This window comes from Elaeis guineensis, chromosome 8 (genome assembly GCF_000442705.2).
Source record: "Elaeis guineensis isolate ETL-2024a chromosome 8, EG11, whole genome shotgun sequence".
Classification (NCBI taxonomy): Eukaryota; Viridiplantae; Streptophyta; class Magnoliopsida; order Arecales; family Arecaceae; genus Elaeis; species Elaeis guineensis.
In genome coordinates this window covers 12,127,222-12,148,470 of record NC_026000.2, presented here as the reverse complement: position 1 = coordinate 12,148,470, position 21,249 = coordinate 12,127,222, and the positions used below count along the sequence as shown (strand labels likewise).

The following is a 21,249-nucleotide window of genomic DNA, read 5'->3' as shown; positions in this document are numbered from 1 at the left end:
TGAATGATATGATCATTGGCTTATCATTTGATTAGTGAACTGCGACTGATAAGGACAGTGAGCCCGTTGTCCCCGCGGGGGCCGGCTACGTGACTCGTCAAGTTTTCCGTAGCGGGATCTAGTGAGCGGTAGCCGCCCTTCTCCACAATAAATTAGTAAAAAAGTAGCTCGATTCCAATAACATAGAACAGCTAAAACGTCGGATTCCTTGACAGCCACGCGTAACTACATAAATGTTGCGATTGTTGGTTTGTCATTATAGCTGTTCTGTGTTTGGATACGGGAGCTGATCGACTCATGGTGAAAGGGATTGGGGGAGAAAACGACAAGAAAACCATGTTAGAGGTGGAATGTCGGCATAGGACGAAATTTAGCACGGAATTACAAAGAATGCCACCGGTTGCTGGACTTGCTTATCGGGAATTCCATTTCGGCTCTTTATCGAGATATAAAAAATTAGTTTAATTATACCCAGGAATGGTAAAGTATCACGAGGTCACAACGGCGATAAATCGGCGACAAAGTTAGAAGTCTTGATGTTTTTATTAGTTGCAATAAGTAAAATAGTCACGTAGCTAGTATAAACTTTCCTTTTATTTTTTTTATCAGACAAAATAGTCTATTTTTGGTCCATATTATCATTTTAGTCAGAATTTTGAAGAAAAATTAAAATTTGTAAAACAAATGTTTAAAAAGTACAAGTGAAAATGATGTCTGTTATTTATTTTGTAATGGTCCGCTGTAGCAGAAAATATAGAACAATAATGGTAATTATATTTTTCATGTTATTCATTTTATGACGTCATTATTTTAAACTCTGTGAGAATAAGTAAACCTCACTGTGGATTTTTGGGAGAGGTAGAGGTGGCTTGATGTTTGGGGATTCCTGGAGCCACCAATGGGATTGAAGTTATGTGGGGGAATCCTGTCAGCTCTCAAGAGGGAAGTGTGAGAAAAAAAAATCTTTGGTGGCTGAGCTGCTCATTGCCTTTGGTGGATGGAAGAAAGCGCTGCTTTTTCTTCTTTCTGTACTGCAGGAGATGTCAGCTGGGGCCACCTCTCAGACTTCTAAATCCATGTGATGGGATCTAAATAAAATTACAACCGTTAATGCTAGTTTACATAGCCTGTTGCACATAATGCGCAATTACCTAATGATTCTTATCCTATGATGTTTTAGACGGCATTTTATAACTATTAGAAGTAAACCATCTAATAAATAAAATATTATTTTTTATTTTTAAATATATTATTTAATTTATTAGAGTAAACCAATCGATCTTCATAAATCGATCGATCTCCGATACACATCGACCGACGTCCGACTCTAACCTACCAAACGAACAGATAATTCTACAAGCAATTACCGACTATATATTGGCTGAGTAGACCGATGCTACTTTCGACCGACCAACTGAATACTCCTCATCGAATCAAGATCGATAGACGGCCGATATTCGGACTCTACAGACAATAAACTACTTCGACCGTCGGTATTTCAGAGTTACTAACCGACAACCGACTCCCGACGCGCAGTTGGTCGACTCATTCGAATATACCATAACCATCACGGACGGTTATTCTACTGATATCGCAGCGTAATCTATAAAAATTAATATCTCATTATGAGATTACCGTCCTGTGATTCTACGCTGCTAAATGTGGGATCATATCCGACAGTTACGACAACCTACTCTATAAAAATGGGGTCAGACAATAAGTTTCGATAAGCTAATTTTTATACGCTAAGTTCTGTCTCTATTCTCATTTTACTGTTACCCAATTTTCTTTTCTGACTTAAGCATCGGATGATCCCGTCGAAGATAACTCCGATCAGTGCAGACTTTTTTTTACGGGCACTTGTTTCCGACGAACAGACGACGAAGAAATTGACAGCAATATAATTATTAATATTTAGTAATTTGATATTTAATTAAAAATAAATTTTTTTTTATTTTGATGTTGAGGGAGAGGAATTTATTTTATAGTGGAGAGATGCTGTTACCATGCTCCTATTCAATCTTTATAAAACTTTCCATTCTTGGTGGAATAAATAATTAGAAAGATGTTTAATATTTACTAAATTGGAATTTAATTAACATCTCATATGATTGGTCGAGATTAGGAAGCTAACAAAAGATTATTTAATAATTAGAAATAATTAGGTGGTAATAATTGGATTAATGCGGAACTTTTGGGAGGTGCCAAATTGAAGATCTCAAAATGAAATGTCATTGTCTGACCTAAACGTGCATGTAGTTAATGTGCTGGTGATTGACATGACCGGACGGTCATTGCTCAGGACCTAATCGGCATCGCACATGCAATGCATCCAAATGGGTCATATTTTTCTATATTATTTTTATTTAAAAATTAATATTGATCATTAAAAAGAGAAAAATTGAATGCAAGTAATAATTATTTTTTTTTAAAGAAATATTTTTTTTTGATAGAAAAATTTTTTCCCTGTTCGCATTCAATCCTTTGGCCAAATTATTTTACTACAAAATATATATTTTTTTCTCCCTCCGCTAATAGCATAATACACTTTTGACTTTTGTAATAAAAAATTGATGCCGAAATATTCTCATCTCCAAAGTCCATCTTATCCTATCTTATCTAATCTCCGACATTTTTCAAGTGAGAATCCGTTGTCCAGATCCATCTAAATGGACAAGAAGATAATTGATTCATTGAACAGAACAGAAAATATCTTCTGGACACAAGTTATAACTATTTTTGTTATTTTTCTACTGCTATTGCAATGTCCCTCTAACTTTATCCAAGTCCTAACCTAATATAGATGCAAAGTCTCTTGTGGGTGGATTAAGCATGATTAAAAATCTACATGACAATAGATTTTATAGAGGATAAGTTGCAAGAAGATTCCTTCGGCCTGCTTATAATTATAAGTTACAAGAAACTTTTTTGTAATACAATTTGTTGACATCGTCGCTAAAATTACTGTATTCTTTCTCTAAATCATCTGTTAGTTAGTTTGCTCTCTTTAGACCACTAATCTCTAATTGAATTAAATCACAACAACAAATTATAAGTTTTATAATATTCAAACAGTAAAAATTATCTATATTTTCAAGTTTTAAAAATCTTCTAAATAATATCGGATAGGGGTATAAACAAGTTGAGCCGCTCGTGAGCACTCAAACTCGACTTGATTCGATGATTATTAAGTTCAAGTAGTTTAAATAGTTTTTTGAGCCGAACTTGAATAGTAAGGTATTCGTCAAGAAAACTCACGAGTTGACACAAATTTATATATAATTAAATAATATTATTTTAATTTATAATATATATATATATATATATTATTAGTAGATTAAGGTTCGATTTTGAGTTCAAATTTAAGTTCGAATATGACTTGGTTGATATTCAAATCGAGTCGAGTCGATCTCGACTTTTTTCTATTTTTCATCGAATCAAGTTCAAACTTGAGTTATTAATACTCGATCGATCTCAAATTAAATTTCAAATCTGAATATTTTGAATCAAATCAAACATAAATTTTCAACTACTCGACTCAATTCAAGTCGATTGCATTCGTAGTATTGAATTAAATTTTTATTTTGACATACACTATATGTGCTAAATATTACTATTTATTTCGATCATAAACTATTACTTATTTACAATGCAAACTTTTTGGCCAAACAAGTTTCTCCACTTATATCCTTTATTTTCACATATCCGATGTTTAGTAAATATGCTCCTCTTAGTTCAATTACAGTTTTGAAAAAAATAAAAAAAATAAGTATATTAATTAAAAGTGAAATATATTTATCAACTTATATAAATAATGGAAACATAAGATTATGACCATCGTAATTTGTCCTACATGCATCATCATGATATAGATTATTTTATGTTTGTGCTCGTTTAGATTTATATGTTGGACTTTGATTAATGTTAGATTCGGCTCAAACTGATTTTTTTTATTTTATTTTCCAATAAAAAGGTTTTTTTTTTTTTTTTGGGTAAAGATAAAAGGGTTCAAATTGAACGTTGCTTTTCGCCCGGTCCAAATCCAAGGCATACCAACCCGACCAAAGCCGACATTAGCCTTAAAATACTCACATTGGATGCTGTTCCTCGTACCCATTTAAGAAGTTGAACGCAGTTCACGGCAACAAGACATCACATCACGAGATTTATCAAAATAGCAAGATAAGATACGTTAACCTGACACACCGTGCAATCGAAAGGATTCTCTCCTACTTCTCCAAGAGATATAAACGTTTGAGGAAACTTCCATCGATCTCTATCCGCGACTTTTCGTGAAATATTTCAATGTCTCGTTGGTTCGACCCCAAGTTTTCTTTTTCGTATCCCTGAACGAGACAACAGAAATGGCAATTTTTAAGTTCATAATCGGCAAACGTTTGTAGCCCGCAGACTACGTGTCGGCATTCCGCAAACAACCATTTTATACAATAATAATCACGAAAATTATTTTCCAGTCTCCATATAAACATATAAAATAAAAGTAGCCATAAGAATATAATATTGATCGAGTTCCTGATACTTAAATTACGTCACAAACAAATATCTCACAAGCACAGGGCACCGTGATTTCACTTTGGTGGTGTGCTACACCAGTTGGATGAAACGTATTTTGAGAATAATGATTAAAATATTGTTACGGCAGCAAACAAAAATCAGGTGGGACAGGCACTATAAAATATCATATCGGGCGGTCATTATGCTATATTTTTTTAATATTAATTTTTAAAAATAAATTTATAAATTAAAATTTTTTTCAACTAACGAAGTTACTGATCTCATGATTAAAATATTTTTTTCTTCTTTATTTTTTACAGATAACGATATATATTATATGATCATATGGTACACACTGAATATATGGTCAAATCATACATATTGTAAGTTTTTTGATACACATTGCGTGATGCATCTTTTCGATGTACTCTTTGACCTCATTCTCCATCCTACCATTCGACTTGATATTCCCATCGAACGAGTCATCGACTCGTCCGATAGTCACTACATCCTGACTCCCGATATGTCCTACATATCGATTTCGATGATCGCTGATTTCCTTCCCCACGTCGAGCCTTATAAAAGGAGAAGAGACCACGATCACCATCAAGTTCTTCTTCTAGCTGGGAAAGTTATACCCCAGGATATTCCAAGTATCCTGATGAATCTCAGCGACGGTTGGATGAATACAATCGTAAGCTGAGGGAGCTTGATCGCTGCTTAGATTAGCTTCAAATAAATAATCGGGATCCCACCGACGAGCTCAAAATCAGCATCTATCCTCTTTTCTCGATGGATCCTCAACGAACCGATTCCTAGCCAGTTCAAATTACCGCAAATAGAGCCATATGACGGCTCCACTAACCCACTCGACCATCTTGAGAGCTACAAAGCTCTCATGCTTCTTCAGAGGGCATCCGATGCCCTCCTCTGCATTGCTTTTTCAGTTACACTCCGAAAAACTACTCGAATATGGTACTCCGAATTTCAATCGGAGAGTATATATCCACTCGTTTGAGCAGTTCGAATAACTCTTTATGGCGCACTTCAGTACCAATCGAAGGATGCTACAAACTTCTGATAGTATCTTCTCCGTCAAGCAGTAAGATGGAGAATCTCTTCGAGACTTTACGGTGCATTTCAATACCGTCACCTTAAAGATCCGAGATCTCAACGAGTCGACGGCCATTAAGTGGGGACTGCGAAGCTTCAGGTTTACTTATTCTCTAGACAAGACGCTTTTTCGGTCCTACGTCGAATTCCTCGAGCGTGTGTAGAAGTACATTTGCATTAAGAAGGGTGCAACTGACCAGTGCCAATCCAAAGATAAAGATCAGAAGAAAAAGATGGAGGGAACCTCCGTGGGATCCAACCGAACCCGCACAGAGAGGAAGGCTCCACTTTTCCGACCAAGTCCGAAGCTTAAAAGCTTCGACAACAGGTATGACTCTTACACCCCTTTAACTGCTCCTCGTGCGTAGATTCTTATGGAGATAGAGAGAGAGAGCTACCTTCGACGACTATAAAGAGAAAATTCGAGATGGCTGACAAGATCGAGAAAAAAATTTGAGAAAATCCACATCATCAGAAGATCGAGGAAGTCTGACTTGATCAGAAGACCGAGCGAGTTAACCTCCTCATCAAAAGGTCTCTACAAAATGACTAAGTGACGAGACTACGGGGGGCAGACGATTCGAAAAGCTCCCCCAAATGATGAATCGACCATGATCTTGGCAGGACCAAGACTTCAGAGGGCAGACAACTCGGAAAGCTCTTCCAAATGTCAACGCGCAAATGACGACATCATTTTCTCTAAGCAATTTGATCATTTGACACTTGATCAAATAATTGCATTATCGGCTGGTATCTAACAAAATGTTATTCAGCTAACACCCAATTAACGGAGCTGTAAGGTTCGACAACTGCAAGCATACCAGCTACAGTCCAAGGGCCGTAAGCATATAAGCTACGATTTGCACACAGGCCTAGATGAACAAGGTTATGGTTAGTCAGCCTATTTGCAATTGACCAAGGATAAATTGATTCAAAATAAAATGGAGATATTTTCTTTAACTGATTATGTTCTGATTCGACAGAATGATCTATGACTATGTTCTGATTTGACGAAATGATCTATGGCTATGTTTCGATTTGATGAAATGATCTACGACTATGCTTCAATTCGACGACTATACTTTAAATTCGATAAAATATTTTACAAAATGATGACTCGTTCTACGAAACGACAAAACGACAATTCACTCAACAAAATGACAAGACGGCTGGATGCAGCCTTCGAAGTGGCATCATTGGGAAAAGCAACTCGGATCCGCACGTCGGTTAATTCTTTCACCCGATTTAGACTACATAATCGGACTCAAGAGTTGGAGGGTAAGTGTTAGGGTAGATCCTCGTCGCCTTGCTGACTATCCTTCCTCCTCACCTCCCAACCAATCAAGTGGGCTACAATTGGTTCCTTCTCATCTCTGCACCGATCGATCTGCTGTTAGTCAACCCAACTTGGACATGTTTGGACTTGATCGGCATTCGACCGACCAAGATTTTTGGAACTTGACCGCCAATAGCAATGAACCTAATCTAGTCGATATTTAACCAACGTGGATCAACATGCAATTTACGACTTGCTGGTGATATTCAGCATATGGCCGACTACTTTTTTGGTGCCTTAGGGGGTCATACCACTTCAGCTGATGTTTTCGAGACTCATGAGTTCTCGAATTGACAAGAATACCAATGTAAGGCTCGATTGTGGAGCTCATCATAAGGCCGACCTCATTAAAAGGCTGACCTTATCAGAAAGTCGAGGTCATCAGAAAGCCGACCTTATTAGAAGGTCGAGATCATCAAAAAGCCAACCTCATCAGGAGGCCAAGCTCATCAGAAGGTTAATAGCTGAGCTCATCAGAAGATCGATCTCATCATAAGTCCGACCTCATCATCACCTGGACACATGGCAGCAGATTATTATTATCTGAGTTAAATATTACATCGCCCCATGACCGACCTGTCTCTCCAGTATTATCAGCTAATTGATTTAACCAGAACTGCTAGTAAGTGGAACGCTCACCTCAATTTGCTTCCGATCTCCTTCATCTTACTTCGGTTAGCAGCCGACCTGATTATCGACATCAGAGGCATAATGTCTAGTTACTCGACATGAGCATTAACTACATATAAACGTGGATCGCAATAGTCACCCACGAGCGGCTCATTACTTGATCTTAACTCCAGTTAATGAGATAACCGCCCACTAAATATCATAACTCCTACATTTCGAGTATTGATGTAAGTTACACAGTAACGACTCTCCTTGTATTATCAAAAGGGATATGTCACAGGGGACCAGGTAAGCACTCTTTAGGTTAGTGATAAGCTTTTGAGCTTTTATTTTGGCTCTTTGGCTGTTTCCTTTCTTCGACTGACTTAGGTATCGGAGGGTCCTCCGTCGGATAACTTCCGATAAGAGAACTTTCTTTTGTAGGTTTTCTATCGTTCATTGCTCAGGCTCACAACTCGGCTCCCAATCGACCATCTCATTGGAGATAGGCTGCAACACACATCTAATAATGATCCAATATACACATATAGCTAAATTAATACATAGTTTATCGAACTTAGTTTCATCAATACAGAGCATATGACTAGTTGATACACATTTACCAAAATATTCATCTAACATCTCAATACACACTTCTAAGTAAAGCGATATATAGTTTTTAAAATATAGCATTTATCAGTACACAGTATATGAGCAAATGATACATACTAGACAGCTTATTGATACATATCGTAAGTTTTTTTAATATACATGCAGCAATGATTAAAACTACATCTATAGATAAATTGATACATAGTTTACGGAACTTAGTATTGACTAGTACATAATATATACTCAATTGATATATACCTAATAAAATATTTATCTGACGTCTAATACACATCTCTAGATAAAACGATGCATAATTTTCATGAGCTTTTAAATACATAGATCTTAAAAAAAAAAAAGAGAGATTTGGAAGAAAAGAAAAGACCTTAAAGTGTTTATTAGGTCGTTACTGGGTGTATATCAAAAAAGCTTACATTATGTATTAATAAATCATCTAATGTGTATTATTTGTTCATATGCTGTGTGGTGATGAATGCTATATTTTGAAAACTATGTATTACTTTACTTATATATGTGTATTGGGATGTTAGATAAATATTTTACTAGATGTATATCAATTAATTATATATTGCATATTGGTGAAACTAAGTTCGATAAATTATGTATCAATTTAACTATAGGTGTGTATTCGGTCATTGTTAGGTGTATTTTAAAAAAAATTACAATATATATCATCTGATCATATTTTTAATATATTGCATAATCATATAGTATATATCGCTATATATTAAAAATAAAAAAAAAATATTTCAATCATAAGATTAATAATTTTGTCAATAAAAAAATTAATTTTTAAATTAATTTTTAAAATTTAATATTAAAAAAAATATGATATATTATGAAACCCGTCCTATCTGATATTTTATAGTGCCCGCCCCGTATGATTTTTGTTCGCCGTCCACCGTCCCCTCATGCTGAAAAATAATGATGGCGAGATATTAGGTAAAGTGGAGAATTTATATGCCGCACATCTCGCCAATTATTTTATCTTCTTGCTGTGGTCGTCGTCCGGAGCGACGCATGTGAGGTAGGATATAATGTACTGACAAATGATCATCCACATATTATAATATTATTTTTGACCACTATTCATATAAATTTTAGTATTTATTTTAGTACTATCTGCACGTATGTCTAAAACATTGCATCACGTTCTGTAGGCGGTGGAAAGAAAGCCTCTCTCCTCTCTTTATCATGCCAGTTATTATGTCACAATTGTGAGGAGACAGACCCGTTTGATTGAACACTTGTAATTTATTACTTGCGCCTTAGATAGCAACCACTATGAAATCATTTAATACTATATCCTAAGCATCCAATTATTCTTCACTCAAGCGCACATGCACGTTAGACGGCACATAACAACCACCAGATATTACCTTGTTACGTTTGATTATGCAAGAATAATTGGTGATCATATATTTGAACTTCTTAATCCAATATTCTTTATATCTATTATTATTACTATAGTTAAATCATTTTTGCTTACATAATTTTATTAAATTATTAATCTGCCCTTTCCAAAGGATACATGCTGAGAAAAGTAATCCAGTCTTCAAAATTGAAATCAATTTTTGTTATTATTTTTTATTTTTGATTGAGCTAAATAAAATAAAATTATTTAAAAAATATATATAAATTTTATACACAAGAGACAAACTTTATTTATAAATATCCAACCGAAATAATCATATTATGATTTCTAAATAGTAAATCTCATCTACTATTGCTGTTATTTCATCCACTAGTCCACCGTGACAGCGAGTAGTAAATATAGTAATAACTTGCATAGTATTGTAGATGAATTTAGTCAATATTTTGTTATTCTTTCATCATAATCTATATTATATCAAGCCTAAATTTTTTTGACACCTTCTGTTGATGAGGTTTTAGGAAACAATTGCTTATATCCAAATTAGTTAGTTGAGAAAATACAGAATTGCACCTTCCAAAAAATTAAAAATATTTATTCATCAAGTTACATAGTCAATAAAAAATAATTTAATTATACTGAAAAAACACAGCCATCCATAATATCTCCGACATGAATGGTACACGTCATACTTCAATGATCAACAATTGCCACCCATTCGGGACAGTTGTAATAATATAGTGGGATAATGATTTTGAAATTTTGACGTACTAATTTTGGTGGATTACACCAGCATTAATGCATTAGGTCCCACCAGAACATTATGGGAGCCTCTGGAACTATGGTGGTGGCTTTCAAATGATGTCATAACGGCCGTTACCTTTAATGGTGGGCACATGCAGGCCAGGAAAAAGTAAAAAGGATTCTTCCAGGAGCGGGGTAAAGTGGGATATCTGATCCTACAGTGTCCAGACTGGGAAAGTGGAAAGCGACACGGCATAGGGGACGGGGTCTGCTAGTGCCTCGTGGGCCAGTTCATAGAGTTTAGAAGAGCATATCTAGCGCAATCTAAGCTATCGAACTCGTTTGTAGATCAACGTTGCTGTTCCTGCTAGAGTTACAAAAAAAGCCAAAAGTTCTAGTGATTGATTTGCACGGAAATGTATGTTCATAAACAGTCCTAACTAGAGTGATGGAACGGCAACCGAACTATTTTCGTCTAATATCAGGAGATTGGCGATGCTAGCCGCTGCAGAGCACACTCGTTTCCATATATTTTTTTCAAATATGTAAGTTATAGGAGGCAGGTTGACGAGAGTAGGTGGTGTAAATTCGCCAGGGCAAAATACTTGAAAACTAACATATCACCCGTGCAGATGTGCGGTATATTTTTTTAAAAAAATTAAAAAATATAATTTTTTAAATTATAATTTTTATTTATTTTATTGATCTATATCTAATATAAATATATGAAAATAGAAATTGAGAGAAGATGGGTTGGTTATTTACGTTATCCACGTAAGTAACATATTATCATCTATGAATGTCATTTGGATTAAAAACAACCTGCAATATACCAGTGTTTAGACTCTTCTATCCAATAATTTTTAATTTTTCAAATATTAAATTAAAATATAATATTATTAAAATTTATTTATATGACTTAAATAATATTTTAAAAATCTGATATTATTATCTTCTTGCAATAAAAAAATTTACTCATATAGATAGTTAAAAATGTAAATGGACATCAAAAATTTAGATAAATATTATTTTATTATTTATATATAATTTTTTTAAAAAAATAATTTATTACAAAATTAGTTAAATTATCTTTTGTAATCACTCCCATTATTGCTTGATCCCGAAGAATGTTAACGTGCCTGATAGCTGGCAAGCAATAATTATTTGGTTAAAAGCCGGGACCAATGAAAAATAATCTCAAAAACTTAATAATTATTTTATAGTACTTTAGATGGACCCAATTCTCTCCCTCCCATTCTCTCGTCCTTGGAAATCGACCCGTGAAAACCGTCTTAAATGCTGTTAATTATGCAATCAAGTGATATCTAGATTTAACCCAAAAAAAAAAAAAAACATGCGCGCATGGCAGATGAAGGCTTTGCCAAATATATCTATTTTAATAAGATAAGCCGTGCCACGCTACACTCCTGCTCGATAACTACTCGTACCGAGTAACGTTCATAAGAAGGAGAGTTATAGTAGAACCAAACTGACATTTTTGTGTCAACAAGCCGAGATCATATTGCTGAACCTTCTGGGCCGATCAACTAACAAACCAATTCCAGCTGCACCCACCACACCCAACCGCACGACTACACCAGGTTTGCTCTCAGATCACCATCTCAAACTGTGCCCACACAAACACTGGCCATTTTGCCACCTGCATCAGAAAGATGCTCCACTCGTACCAGAACCATATAATCCGAGTTCAAACATACAGCCTCGCCCTAACTGGTGTTCCATTGCTTCCAAATTCTAGTTAAAGATCCCCATACTTCGACAGAAATGAAACATGAATGACTCAATATTGACATAGTAGTACTGCCTCCTACACCTAAGTTACAGTATGGCAAGTCCAGCTTCGGGAGGAATGGTAACGGCAGGGACTGACACAAAAAAATCAACCAACAGGAGAAGCAAGAAGGAGAAGCAGGGACTGCCATAGAGAAGTAAACCCAATACAAAGGTCAATAGGTGGCTCCAAGTAGAGACGCACGTTATGCAGACTATGAGTATCACAATCTTGATAACATAACTCAGATCATAGTAAAAACAGAATTGCTCCAAAAACTACACATGATCTGGGAGCTTTTTGTTAATTTGAATTAGGACTGTGTCCTGTCTTGTAACATGAGAACCGAACGGTAAAGAAACTGATGCTTTTATGAACTTCCAGGCATTGTGCAGCAGTCACATGTTTATCATCGGAATGTAACCTGCTTCCAAATACAACTGACAGTCTAGTGAATCCAGATGCAAATTTTCAATTACATCAGCTATCTACCTTTGCAGCTGCTGATGCATAGCTAACGCTGCTGTCTCGCATGCTTTTGCACTGGCTTGATTGTTCATATTGGACGAAACCGATACTAATCTTTGCCGAGCAGTTCTTCAACATCTGGCAAAGATAAAAGGGGAAAAAAGAGGGAATGGGTTTACAAACTCTAAAGCAAATATTAGAGTTGATAAGACGTAGTGAATATAAGAAACAAGTCAGTCTTACATGAAGGAAAACACTGATGGGATGGCGTCCACAGATGGTGTTATCATATTCCTGCAGATATCGTTTGAATGCATCTGGATCTCCCGTCTCAATGATTTCCATACCCATATGATCCAGAGCCTCAATGGACTTGTAGATAGGACCTTGCTTCTTGTCATAATATGTGTAGTTGAACCTGTTACAATCATGCAGTGAAGCAAAGCATCAATTCTGAATACTTTGGGGCTAGCTGCCAGATAACCTGCAGCATGAGATAATAAAAGAAGACACAAGATAATGTGCATGGTAATGTATAATCATATTAGAGTCCAGTTTAAGTGTTTATCATATGTACATCTCTTGGCTTGTAATTAGAACTGAATGGTAAAATGATCTCTTTAATAATTGATAAACACCAAATAATTGAGTGGCAGAAGGGCTCCTCTCTATACATTAATAAAGAGTTAAAGCCTTTCAGAAGAGGCAGCTGTGAGTTATGATAAAAAGCAGTTTTCCCCTTTTTTTGAGTATTATATTTGATAAAGAACAGAAAATAATAAAATGGTGTGCTTTCTTTCACACAAAAAAGAGGCATATCCTGAAGAATTTTGTTTATTTTATATACCATGTAAAACTTTTTGTCTCACATCTAAAGAGAAACAATTAGAAATTGTTTTCCAGAAAAGTCATGGTTAGGCAGGAGACACCCCAATGGTAAATAATTGAGGCTAAAAAGAGGCACATATTTCTGCCTGCTGCAGTACTTATAAATATTAGAAGACTAGATATGATGGTTTACGATTCTAGTCAACTGAGAAGGCTGAGTTTTAATTTATTATGCTTGCTGTAGACTAGACAGTTAGCTGGTTGTGAAACTCCCATAGGCTCTTAAACATTATAGAATAAGGATCCCTGGCAGTTCCTTACAGGATGACATGAGAGGTAATGATAATGATGCATGTTCATCGTTAACTATCAGCCATTTAGGATTCTAATCCACATATAAATAAGCATGTCTATCATTTAGGCTGGACCAGTTTTACATGTCAAAACCAATGCAGGTTATCCCATCCGGGAACATATTTGTGAATCCATTTTCCACAATTCATTGTTTCAAGCTATATACTTTGTGTTGCGAATGGAAAAAGTTTGATAAAAATGATAGTATCTTGCAAGCAAATTAATGTTATGAATATTAATAAAAGCAATTTGCTTATTATAAAACATCAAGCAATACGATTCTTATACTTAATTTATAATCAACATCACCTAATATTCTTAGATAGAACATGTGCATCCTTTTGGCCTTAGCAACATCGCATGTTACCCCATTATATTGGGGTTCTCCAAATGTATTCGACAGTATCAGTCATGGACGGGTTAGCAACAATACATGACAGCTTTCAATGTTGTCAATGCTTAAAACATAACCAATCATACCAAATATGTGTTTGTTTTATTTTACTCTCAAAAACATGCCTAAAAGACATCATTCACTTCCTAACACTCAGTCATTGACTTCTTGCTCGTAAGCCATTGTGTGACAGCAGTATAGGTATGAAGAAAATGGAGGCTAATGTAAAAGGGACCCATGAGAAAGAAGAATAGACCTCACAAGGCAGGAGAAGGTCAAGTTAAGAAGGTTGGGGGAGTGAATTGGAGGAAAAAGTAACCTTAATTTTGGGTTTAGTTCGAAAATCGATTAGACTTTGCATTTGCTCAAAATCTGCCATATAAATATGACATGATGATTGTAAAAGAATCATCAACCAGATTTTACACATCCTAAAAGGAATGGTGCCCAGAGCCTCAGCTCTTGTTACCTTCAGACTATTCTCTTACAGGAATATGAAATTGCATTGTATTGCAAAGAGAAGCAGGAAGGGAAAAGGGAATGGGAAGGGGGCAAAATAAAAGAGGAGGCCAGGATGACATTTTTTGTTACAAGAATGAGTGATCATAGAGACATCAATACGACCAAAATACCACTGAACAACCACTCCTTCAATGTACAGTCCTTCAAATGGATGCACTTTATATGTGGGTTCTAATGTGGCCCATTGGCGAAAAACAACAATAATCTGAAAAAACACACAAGGGGGGAAAGGATTCAACACTTTCCCTCAAGCCTACAAACAGACCCTTCTCTATGAACTTTTCTTTTTCTTTCTTTTTTTTTTTTTTGCCGACATTCTTACCATTTATCACTTATAAATAACAACCACCTACGTTTGCATATATATATATATATATATATATATATATATATATATAATCTGAAAATAAGTTTCTGCTAAAAAAAAAAAAATAATGCCTCAACTGACTAAATCACCTACATCACACTAAGAAGAAAGAAATATTTAGTTGATTTCTTGAATAGTTAAGTTTCTTCCCTTGCCAACTGTTATGTGTTTCTATTTCTGGACGCTTACAAAGAAACTGTCCAGATACAAATGGTTGGTCATCAATTCCCAACACTGCGGACAACCAAACATAGTCACATGATCCACTCATTCTCAACCAGACGGTCATGCAACGGATCACGGAACTTAACCTAGAAAGATGTCATACGACTATTTAGATCTGAAAACAAACTTTCATATAAAAATTTGAAAGTTACCTTTTTTTATGTAGGTCAAAGAAAGAGAGATGGTTACATTGGAAAAGAAAACATAAACCAAGTTCATACCTAGATCCCCAATGGCAGAAGTCCGATGACACAGAGAAGAAGTTCTTGGGGTCATCCACATATTTAGCAAGCAATCTCCCATACATCGCTTCATTTTCTGAGTTAAGAGCACCAACCAAAATAGGTACAATTTTTACAGGATAACTGTAACAAAGAATAACCCTCATAATCAGTCTCCATGCTATAACTCAAGGGCCAAAGCTCAGCTCATAAGTATAACTACCCATGGAACACTTTGGCAATGTAAGGCAAATGCATCTCCATGCTATGCTCCGCTTCATCCACATGAAGATCCATAAGTTCAAATTTTCCTGTTGCTCGCAGCTCCTCATTGACTGGAACCAACATACAGAGTAAATGATTCTGGTATGTTTTAAACCTATCATTTTGTCAGTAAAACAGCAAAGAGAACAAAAAAAAATGTGCCGTATATGGCTCTAGGAATTTCCAAGTACTGATACAGGAGTACCTGACTAGAAGCTCAACTAGACTGACCAATTCAGATAAATTAAATAATATTTTACCTCATTTAGATGAACCTAATTGTAAGAAGCACTAGGCCATCCTATGGTTGTGCATATAGGAAGTGTATAATAGAGTCAAGAATGTTTCATGAAATGAAGTCAATATAAGATGCACACAGCAATCAGAATAAAAAGTATTTATGATAGTACCTTCCAAATCAATTGGCAAGTCTCCCACAGGCGTACTGTAAACAGTGGCTCTAGTAAGAGCACATCTTGGAGTGTAATAATGGTGAGATGGACCAAGAAGAAACACCCGTGAACTGTAATAGTAAATTAATATATGTTTTAGTGAAAGCAATAAAGCAACTGCACCATGCTAAAAGGCAACATGTATCTATGAAGCATAGAACTAGCTTTAGATAGTCATATTAGCGATGAAGAGTTAAATCAACTAAAAAGAGATCTTGTGAAAAGAATAGGCTTGGTTTCAGGACAACTTGTGTTCCCTATTTTAGTAATTAGATTAAATTTATACTACTAATGACAATGAAGGACTGCATTTGGAAAAATGATTCACCAATAAGTGAAAAAAAAAAACACCAGCAAAATCACGTAAAGTTGAAATAGAATGAACAATTTTGTTAAAGGAACCCAAATTGCAATTCTTGATGCATTCCCCACTTCATGCAGACCTCTCTCCACAGTTCATCAGTTACTTTCCACCAAATATGGTTTGACTCCCTTGACCAACTTGAAACTACGAGGTGCAAGGCATATTCATTACTAATCGGAGTCAAAGCAGTCAGGACCACCGCTTTAGCTTTCCACAGCCTTCACCAATGATGTTGACAAATTGCAACTCACTTTCCTTTATATATCTGTTAACTGTCAGCAATATGGCAATTTACTGGAAGAAATAACCAACATTAAAGGCCTAAAAGTCATTTAGAATGCTAAAATCAACACAGTTAAGAGCATGTTTGCAACTTCCTTGTCACATGGGATGGACCATGCCTTTTGAACTAATTTACCTGATGAATTTTGACTTTGGAAGACGCTAACACCATAGCAAAAAAATACCACTCCTCGTGCAAACCCAATGGGACTACCCTAGTCCATTCACTATAAAGAGGGCCAATTATTCAAAGGATAATATTATTATAGGATATTGGTGTAAATACTAACAAAATCATGACTGCATGCTTAACTATCTCTCCCATAATTTTATGTATGATATCTCTTATATCCTTATTTATCCACAAGATTCATTTCGATTGTTGATGATTTTTTTACGCAATCTTCTCTGCCCAGATTCTATGCTACCCAGTCATTTGAAATAATAAATCTTTTTTTCATTTATAGACATGCATTTGCACTTGCCATAAAAAACTTATCAGCAAAAATCTGTGTGCAACAGCCAGCGGTGAAGGTAGCAGGCACAGCTTCACTGCATTGCAACAATAATGGGAGCATGACAATTGCCATGAACATTGATGCATAAAGATCCAGACCAACCAGAGCAAACTATACAGTGTCAAGCACATTCACACATTACTCTTTAAATCTGAAGGCTGTTCAATGGATATCACATAAAATAACCCTTATCATCAGCTTCAATTGGAAACTCTAATAGAAAAGGATAATGGCGTAGTCTCATGAGAGTACCAAGCTCCCAAATAGGTCAAGGTCCACATTCTCAATCCAAATGGCGGTCAAGCAATGACTAAATAACAAGGTCAAGACATGTCTTCCTCTTGTGCATTGCATAATCTGCAACAGTGGAAATATATTCATAAAATCTGGCTCCTCCAAATGAATATCAATAAATTAAGTTGCATTCTAGTACCAAAGTAGGCATAAATATATACAGAATTCCCAGCAACCAAGAAACTGTGTTATACTTTAAAAACTTAATTGTGCTGAGCCTTGTTGATTGTATAATAATGAACCCTAATAAAATCAGCACCCTTTCATTTGTTAATACAAATGACCAGTTTCAATTCATTAAGTGTCATGAGGTTTTTGCATACCAGGCTGAAGTTAAATTGGTATGAAAAATTAAAGTTTAACATTTGTAAAATTCTGTGATTAATAGATCAAAGCGAAAGGGATGGCACGATCAACTCACAGGTTTGTTGGGTCTATGTTGGCAAATGAAAATGCTGCACAGCGACCTGAATATGAATAACCAGCATGCCTGTAGCGGGGGGGAAAAAATGTAGTACGGTAACAATGGAGCATAGTGATGTTTTTAGTCAGATATGCAACAAGAAAAGATTATGTGCCACAACTCACGGAGCGATTATGCCTCTAACATTCGGAGACTTAGCCAGGCCAGTTGCTCTGAGCCACCCATCAAGTTCCTCTTCCAGTTTGTTGGCTGTCAAGATTTCATGAAGGCACTCTTAGAAAAATCATTCATCATAACAGGAAAACACTCCAATGCAAGTATGGAAGAGGTTTCTATGGTCACTTCACTGAGTTCCTTACTCTGAAAGCTACCATATAATTAAACAATGATTAGATGGACAAAACATCTACAAAAGGGCAGTCAAAACCTAGCAAGAGAAAAAAAAAAAAAAAAAAAGAGGAACCATCAGACGAGGGATCCAAAAGTCCTTGGCATTGCCCATACCAGAAAGCAGTAAAGCTCTCCAAGATGCAGCATTAAACCATAACCATGACCACGAACCCCTTCACCTTTATTTGGGAATAGCCTTCTCCATCAAGGCAAGGTTCTACAATTAACGGAATATAATTTTAAGCATACGTGCAACTAAATAGTTCTAAAGGCACTGAATTCGTCTTTCATGTGTCTCTTTTTTCCCCTTTTCTGTGTAGTGACGTACATGTATTTTATTTTCTATTCCATCAGAATGAAATCTAAGCAACAGTAGCCCCAATCCATCAGATTCTAACACAGTCCACCAAGCAATGCAATCAATTCCCCATGAATTGGTCCAATTTCCACTAATTACTTCAAACGCTAAAATAACCAATAACCACCGACATCCAACTAATTCCTTCAGAGACGAATGGAAGCAACACAAACTAATAGCACTGATCTCTGCGATCAGACTGCGAAATCTCCATCAAAAGATCGAAAAGAAGAGGAGGGATCGAAAGGGATGAGATTCACCGTTGCTGGTGTACCAGGATCCCGCATGAGCCGCTCTTCTGACCCTCTCCATCCCGAACTCTGCACAGAGAGATCGAAAGGGAACGCGACAACGACAGAGAGAGGGGAGGGGAGGGGAGGGAGGGATGAGCAAAACCCTAGCTTTCTCAGTGAAAAATGGGAGGAAGGGAGATCGGTCCTTTTTATAAGCTCGGAGTGGTTGGAGTGGGGTAGTCGAAAAAAAAAAGTGGTCGAGGTGGGACACGATAAGAAGCGCCACGATCACCAGAAGCAGTTTAACGCTGGGCGGATCTCGTATAAATTGGGTTGCAAAATCATAGTTGAAGTTCTTGATCCAATGGTCGGTCTTGAAGGGTGAGAGAGTGTGCGCGATCGTCAATGCACATGTCGAGCAACAGAGGCGTTTCATAGTGGCATTTGTGTGTGATATGGCTTATCTGATCTTTTCCTGGTTTTAATAGCGCTCTTGCGTTGGAAGCACGCCTTGCGGTGAGGTGGCCTGTCCTCGCCGTCTCAGGTCTCTGATACTTGGCGTGTGCAACTAGGAATGGACTGCCTGGGGATGGTGATTTTACATTTCTTCTTTTCTATTTTCTATTTTTTTAAAACTTTCCTCATTCTTCTAACCAAATAAAATATAAGTTAGATTAACACTAAAACTTAGATATTTATGAACTAAATTCAATGAAAAGCATTACTTGGTACATTAAGTGTTCTTGTTTGATTCATATGGATTAATAGCTATCATGATGGAGGAATAAGAGAGTGGAAATACAGATTGCGGCCGCATGCGTCTTATCTACATGTAAATATGACACAATATTAATAATATAATCCTATTTAAATGGATTAATAGCTATTATGATGGAGAAAAAAGAGAATGAAAATACAGATTATGCCGCATACGTCTTATCTACATGTAAATATGACACAATATTAATAACATAATCTTATTTAAATTAAAATATAGATGAGAAATAGAAATGGAGTTGCTGGAGTTACAATAGCCATTTGCATGTGTATTTTGTGTCATGTAAAAGTAATGGAAAGATTTCTCTCAGACCGGGAATGTTTCAAGTACCAGTGTTTTTTTTTTTTTTTTTGGTCCGCACGAGTATGCATGAGGCAAAGAGAGAGAGTAACCAATTTGTATAGAGATAAGTAGAGGCCCGTTAGGAGTCTAGAGTCGCTGAAAGCCTACAATGCACTGGTGGTTCCAATATGGTAAAAAGTGGGAAAAAAAAGGGGAGTAAATTATCCTGAAACCTCTTGAGATTTAAGATCATTACATAATCTAATCCAACGTTTCGAAAATATATAAATAAAGTTTGAAAAATAAAAAATTTGAAATTTGAAAAATAAAAATATAAAATATAAAAAATAAAAAATTATCAAAATAAAAATATAAAATATTTTAATACTCAAATTGGTTAGATGGTGATGATCCAGTAAGGTCATTAGTTTATTTAATAAAAAAATATTGATAGAGGGTTATATGCTATGTATATAGGCAAAGTTAAGTAAGGAATGTATAATTACTTAAAATCTTGAGGGAGGTTATTGAAATTTGTTCGAAAAAATGTGGACTTTTGGGTGCAAGATTTCAATCTAACCAGTTCAATTTCTCAACATTCTGTAAGAACATGGACCTTTGAGTGTCTTAGAGTTTATATGTGTTGGATTTAGCCCTTCATGCAATGAAAAAAAGAAAATATGTAATACTCCAGGAAATCCTTAAATGTATAACAACATCTACACATTAATTGGACCCACTCCTTCTATGTCCATCTAACAAATCCTTTTGTGGGCTTAATAAACAGTCAAACCTAGTCCATGGATCCCCCAAATCGGAATCATGTTTCAAAATTTGAAATCAACTAGATCTACTCGAGTCAGTAAAATCAAGATTAAAAGAATGGACTGCACTTCAGCCTTAGAGAGAGCATTTTGGAAGAATGTTTGGCCATGTGGCAGAACATTGTTCAAGAACATGCCCACTTGCATGTGATTTAGCTGGAGAACTAAAAAAAGGGACAATGCAATATTTTTGCTGTGCAAGATGGAAAAGTAACAATGTATACTACTTTTTGCTAAATGATGAATAAATTGACATATATTTATGAATATTTGGCAATCCCAAATCACTGAGCAGC

General features: G+C 35.7%; 1 protein-coding gene across 2 annotated transcripts; it reads right to left on the bottom strand.

The window, feature by feature from the left end:
• Positions 1 to 12,281: 12,281 nt before the first annotated feature.
• Positions 12,282 to 19,306, bottom strand: LOC105050105 (uncharacterized). Of its 2 annotated transcripts, XM_010929975.4 has the most exons (8): positions 19,097 to 19,306; positions 18,253 to 18,337; positions 18,086 to 18,154; positions 16,165 to 16,277; positions 15,714 to 15,825; positions 15,491 to 15,634; positions 12,823 to 12,997; positions 12,282 to 12,717 (listed from the first exon to the last, which is right to left on the bottom strand). In XM_010929975.4, the coding sequence occupies exons 1-8, from the start codon at positions 19,146 to 19,148 to the stop codon at positions 12,592 to 12,594; spliced, it is 876 nt and encodes a 291-aa protein (XP_010928277.1). In that variant the 5' UTR covers positions 19,149 to 19,306; the 3' UTR covers positions 12,282 to 12,591. The 2 variants fall into 2 exon arrangements, with proteins under 2 accessions (XP_010928277.1, XP_010928278.1); XM_010929976.4 differs by lacking the exon at positions 18,086 to 18,154.
• Positions 19,307 to 21,249: the final 1,943 nt, after the last annotated feature.